The sequence below is a fragment of the Schistocerca piceifrons genome, chromosome 4 (genome assembly GCF_021461385.2).
Source record: "Schistocerca piceifrons isolate TAMUIC-IGC-003096 chromosome 4, iqSchPice1.1, whole genome shotgun sequence".
NCBI lineage: Eukaryota > Metazoa > Arthropoda > Insecta > Orthoptera > Acrididae > Schistocerca > Schistocerca piceifrons.
Window position 1 is genome coordinate 157991866 of NC_060141.1, and position 6586 is coordinate 157998451.

General features: G+C 37.9%; 1 protein-coding gene across 1 annotated transcript; it reads right to left on the reverse strand.

Annotated features, from left to right (window-relative positions):
• Window positions 1-469: 469 nt before the first annotated feature.
• On the reverse strand, window positions 470-4415 carry LOC124794943 (40S ribosomal protein S23). Its single transcript, XM_047258657.1, has 4 exons — window positions 4283-4415; window positions 3919-4078; window positions 1518-1702; window positions 470-591 (listed from the first exon to the last, which is right to left on the reverse strand). Exons 1-4 carry the CDS (start codon window positions 4284-4286, stop codon window positions 509-511), a joined length of 432 nt encoding a protein of 143 aa, XP_047114613.1. The 5' UTR covers window positions 4287-4415; the 3' UTR covers window positions 470-508.
• Window positions 4416-6586: the final 2171 nt, after the last annotated feature.

Sequence of the window (6586 nt, forward strand, 5' to 3'; positions counted from 1 at the left end):
CATTGCTCAGAAATCCTTTTCTTAATATTTTACTTTAAAGAGCTCTAAAAGTTGAGTAAGATGGCCAAGTTTTGTTTCTTTCATGCAAATACTTACAGAGATATCTCAAAGTTGCTGAAAATTCAAGGATGCACTATTGGAAGCTGTGCTATGGTTTCAAACAAGTGACATATCTCTGCAAGTATTGAATTTCTGAAACTGAAGCTTTACCAGTATTCATTGAGAACATGTGTGAATGTTCATACAAAATTTCATCAAAATCCATGATGGTCATGTGGGAACATTTCTCGATATTAGACGACTTAGCACGGAATGGTTCTGCTGCAGATTCAAGTATCAGTGCATAAAAGGCACCTAATAACCAGACATGTGCTTCCCTCTAAATGTGGACAGGTATTTCTCAAACAAAACAATTGAAATGGAGGGAAAGATAGGACATAACTACATTAATATTCTGGATGAAACCATAAACGTTTTAGAAATTCATTTTATTGGATAACATTACAATCTATGATCTAGGTCTTTCTTTCTTTTCTTTATACAAGGCCAGAAGTGACACGTTGGCAACTTTCACAACCTTGAATCGAACACCTGCAATAAAAGAAAACATACATCATTTTTAAATTGATGACAAAATTAATAAAAGAAAACATACATCATTTTTAAATTTATGACAAAATTAAGTACATACAGAAATACACTAAAGTGTACCACCATGCCAGCTTTATTTTCATCAGCAGAGCCAAGTGGTCTATTCAAAGCTACGCAGTAATTTTTGAATAAAAATGAAGGAAATCAATATGAGAATTTGCACCTAACAAATTTCCTGTAGATTCAGTTTTCATTTAGACCCACAAGTGAGATGATTCTTGTGGGTGGGGAACATTCCAAAATGTTTATTATAAAACATCTGAATAGAATATTCACTACTCTGATCATTTGTCAGGATATTGTCAAAATAGCCGAATACATTACAGAATTAGTACACTGACAGAATGCAAGTTATGTACTTTTAATAAATTTACAATACACAAAATACCTAATGCAGACTTGACTTTTTAAACTGTTCATACTTTCAAAAGTGATCACCTTAACTGTTAACACATTTATCCCACTGTGACAAGACGGTCGCCGACTTCATAGAGAATGTTTGCAGTTGCCCACTGACTCATGACTGCACCCTGGTGTGCACCTTTTTTGTCCGATGCAAATCGAAGGGCACATATCTTCCGAAACAGCTCCAAAAATATGGATATCGCAAGGGCAGATATCAGATTTGTTTGGAGGATGTGCAAGGGTTTACCAGCAAACTTCTGTAGGGAACTCTAAACAACCTTGGCAAAATGTGTGTGGGCCCACAGAGTGGGAAAAATTAAGTTATTGTAATTATTTTTAAATTAAACAGTTAATTCTTTCCCATCTGTCTCATCTAACTGCCCCTTACAGTTAAGTGAAAAGTTTCAGACATTTCAGCCACAAGAATTTTTAAGACCAACAAATGATTAACTCCAACTTACCAGGAATGTCACCAACAGCATGACCTTTACGGCCAAAACCAGCTACCAACACTTCATCGTTCTCCTCAATGTAGTTCAAGCAACCATCTCGAGGAACAAATGCTGTAATCTTCTTTCCATTCTTAATAAGTTGTACTCTTACACACTTTCGAATGGCAGAGTTGGGCTGCTTAGCTTCCACACCACTATAAAAAAAAATATTTACATAAAAATTTGCAAAAACAGAAAAATTTGAAGGATAGCAAGTTTGCAATTCCCACAAGGCAAGATGCAACATCTTGAGTTCCAACATATTGCTGGAACAGCTAACATACATTTATTGAAGTCTCTGGTGCACAGTACTTTCTGATATTCCACTAAGTTACAAAATGAGTCGTGCATCACAAGTGGTGCCTGTGGAAGACAGACGACAGATGGTTGAGTATGGTAAATTGAACATTTAAGCGGAGCCAGCTGACGTGTTGTCTATTGGTTATGTTTCTGTGTCAGTAATAATTAGCCCTGTCATATTATTGTAGTCTTGTTGACTTGAATTATAGTGAACAGTCTATTAGTGAGGATAATGAGAGCAATCATTAAAAAGTTTTAAAGCCTTACTGGGAAATCAAGCACTAAATACTAGTAAATCACCAGTATGGTAAACAGGTAAATCACAAGCCTGATTTAATTGGCATAAAAATTACTGTACGCACATGAGTAAATACCATTTGCCTAACAAACTTAACCAAAGTTACAAAATCAAAGGAAATTTAATGACTTCCACCAATAGTCACTGCCAAATTTAACGCAACTGAACAAGCGGGACAAGTTCATTGTAAAAATGTGTGTTATTAATTGAAATCTTACTTAATGACAAATTAGCCCAAGAACATTTGAGGTGTACCTCAACTTGTCTGTTGTGTTCTGCTCCAGGCAGTTTGTTATTGTTCTCAGATGTTATCGTATAGTAACCAATGAGAATCACTATCTTATAATCTTGGTTACCACAAATACCTGAATTTTCTAACAAGTTAGGTCACAATTTGAAGGGCTGTAGTTTGGTTGAGACCCGATAGTTCTGGGTAAATCGCTGTGAATGAGAAACTACCGACTAAATTAACTTGCTTATCATGGTCAATTATGAATAAGCAATATGATCAGTTGCCCATATCCAATTGATTCATGATTAATGTTCATTTGCCTTCATTCGCCAAGACAAGTGTTACCAATAACAGCACACAACAGAAAACTCAGTACACTCTGTGAGTGCAGTTTTCCAACAAATTAAATGCAGAAATACTTTTACTTGCTGAGATTGGTGCAATCTGAAATCAGCCAATAATGCCCTGTCCAAGTAATGTACTCCCACTGTCTTAATACACCAACAGGGTGTCAGTCTGAATGGTTCATGCTAGAGGAAATAATTTCAAGATCCATCAATAATCTGTATTTGGGATCTTATCCCATGTAGCATGTAAACGTTGGTGAGCTGGAAAACTTAATTACTGCCATATGAAAGTTCACTGACATATCAAATCAATAAGAAACTAATTCAAGACAATAAATATCAAATATTTCTACCCAACACACAATGAGAAAACATTTTGGAACTAGAGGCCGATGCTGGACAATCCCTGAAGTCATGGGTTTTGGTGGAGACATTAAGCGTGTTTCCAATAATGGATCCTGTACTTAAAATTAAATAACTGACATTTAAGAGTAGAATGGTAGGCAGTTTGGCATCATGCAACCACACTGTCAGCCTCACTGAGCTTATTTATGTTGCATGTCTTACAGAAATCTCCAGTCTTGCAAGGAAAGCACTACACATAGGGCAGAGGAAAGTAGCCAGCAATGCAATGACCTGCTGCTCAAGTCTATCAAAATGCTAGTTTGAGCTGCAAAACATTTACTGGCTGTTGTCACTTAACTACAAACTTTCCTTTCCTCGCACAATCACCCTCTCTTTGTTAAATACACTTAACATACATGCAATCCTTACATTCCATATCAAGGCATAGTGGACAGAATTTAAGCATACATTGTGGCATGCCAACATAATCCCTCTGTGCGACAAATGTTTTACACAGTGCTCAACGTTCTCTCACAAGACTATTTATCAACTTCAATTGCCAAGATGCAGGGGCCATCCAGCACCTACAACATATGTTCATATGGATTTTGAGATTAAAATCCACCAAAATAAACCGCACAAATATCATGAATGAGCATTTTTCACATAATATACCGAAAATAAGCTACAGATCACCATGTTCATTTATCGGACACTTCGCGTGCATTCAGCAGTTTCTCCAATCCACGGTAGTTATTTCTCAATAAAGTGAGAACAAGTCATTTACGGGAACAAGACGAGATAAATATGGTAAACTATTTTAGGTAAGTATACATCACTTCTACTTACACTTTTTCCAAGACAATTCCTTTCGCGTGGGACGCACCACCAAATGGGTTGGCCTTCCATCTAGTACCAAGATGAGCTTTCTTATAATCGTTATCTGCCCACCTCTGTTCTCGCCTGTGATTTACATGCTTGCGAGCAGTACGAAGACCGCGAGGTTTACCTGCACGAAAAATATTAAATTATATACACGAAATCAGAAACAAACATGACTCCAACGAATACAGCCACGTGGTTGAATCAGTGGAACAATTACATCTGTTTCCCTCAAATCAAGCAAGAAAATATTTTCCACGTCCATCAGAATTAATATAAAATACGTTTGCGTTGTGAAACAATATAAAAATAAAACATACACAATACTTACCCATTCTCCCAACTAGAACAGACCCACACCTCCGGAGGCAAGGAACTGAAAGATAGAAAATCAAAGAGAGTGCTAAACGCTACTTGGAACGCCTACGATCTTTGGTATAGTACTACTACACCAAAGAGCTAACAACATTCCATGCACAAAGACTGTGCACAACGTATTTGCACAGAAAGACTTAAGGCCCGTCCACACGCAACGATCTGTCTGCGCACATCACATCTGCGCAGACAGATCGTTGCGTATGAACAGAAGATTTGCACCAACCTGAGGTGTGTGCAAACCTGGAAGTTGGAGTTGGAGGTTTGAGCGAAACCTCTCAAATCTGTCGGTTCAAACCACATCTGCGCAGACAAGTTGGAGCGTGTAGACAGGAGATCGTCGCAAATCTGGCGCGAAACAGCTGTTTGCTCAGTCTAATGTTTGTATTTGTGTGCACAGGGCATTAAAATGGCTGATACTCGTCAGTGTTCTCGAGAGTTTGTAAGTGAATTCATTGAAATATACAGAAACCACCCATGTTTGTGGAAGATTAAAAGTAAAGAATATAGTGACCGAGACAAAAAGACAGCAGCATACAATGCTCTAATTGAAAAATTGCGGGCAGTTGGCGCCTCGGCAAACAGAGAAACGGTAAAAAAAAAAATTATTTCGTTGCGAACTGGCGAAATTATTTGCGGATGGATGTCGAAACTTATAATTATCTCTTAAAGCATGTAACCCCTCATATTATGAGAAAAATACTTGTATGAGAAGGGAAATTTCTCCTCATGAACGCCTGGCAGTAACATTAAGATTCCTAGCAACAGGAAGGAGCTACAATGATTTGGAATTTTCATCTGCAATATCGAAACAAGCATTGAGTGAAATAATACCCAACACATGTGAAGCTATTTACGCTTTCCTGAAAGATGAGTTCATGAAGGCAAGTCAAGTAAATTAGTCTGTCAGCGAACTGTTTACCGAAAACAGTTATCCAAAGTTCAGAAATCTAGAAGATCTGGTGTAGGAGTAGATCAAGTGTACCAGCCAACGTTATGGTATTTTGATCTACTTGGCTTTCTTAGTGATCAAGAAACGCCAAGACCAAGCAGGAGTACAATTGAAGATGAAATTGGAGTGCCAATGTGCGAGGAAATGGAACACGAGGTTATGTAAAACAAAACAGGTTCGCCCTGCAACTCTCGCAGTAAATTTACGTGACAAAACTGCTTTCGCTTTAGCAGCCACTGTCTGCACCATTTTGACCGCTTTCTCTGTTTCCTGCGGTTGGTCTGAATGTTTTTTGCAACACAAGTTGTGAACACAGACCACAACAGAACTTCCTCCATTTCTATTTTTCAAAATAACTGAATTAAATTTTGACGTTTTCGGGGAGCGTAGTCGCTTGCCACTGATATTTCTTTTCTACACCGACAGATGGCGGGCGAGTAGTAGATTGGGGTTTGTGTCGTGTGAACACACCACATTTGCAGCGATCTTTTGCATGTACAGACATCTGCGCCGATGTCTGCGCAGACAGATCGTTGCGTGTGGACCGGGCTTTACAGCGTGGGGACAGGAGGTTTGCACATATATACGTTGAGTGCAAACGTGAAATTTGGAGAGTTGAGCAAAATTCCTCATAAGTGCACAGACAAATCGTGGAGTGTGGACAGAAGACTGCCGCAAGCATGGTACACTAAACGCGTTTGAGTCAATTATGGTTTAGTATAGTTTTCCTCATTCTTGGGTACACAGTAAAATCTAAAATGGTTGATTCGCGTCAGTGCTTCAGGGTGCCTATTACTGAGTTTATTGAAATAATAGAAGTCAAGCATGATTGTGGAAAGTTAGGACCAAGGAACACAGCAATCGAGATAAGAAAGTGGTTGCTTATTATTCTTTAATAGGGGATATAAGAGAAGTTGATACTACGACAAATGAAGAAACTTTAATTTTAAAAAAATCGTTGCAGGATTAACCAAAATTATTACTCACTCGATACTGTCTTTTGCCGTAATCTTTGATGGTACTGCAGATAAAATAATAGTATCTGCACTAGGGAACAGTCCAATCAAATTGCTGTGTTCACTTGACAAAGTTAAAAAATGTTGACATCTCATTGCTGCACCATTAGCTCATCCTTTTAACGGTTCTTTTCAAACTGGACAAATCAAGAAAACTAAAAAGAACAAAGTGGCTAATTTCAGGCCCAATGCTCCACTATCTATGTTCTGAAATATCGTAGAAAAGATTTTTGGAGAAAAGTAGCAGATTTCCTTGAAAAGTTTAGATAACTATCTATAGCACAGCATGGTT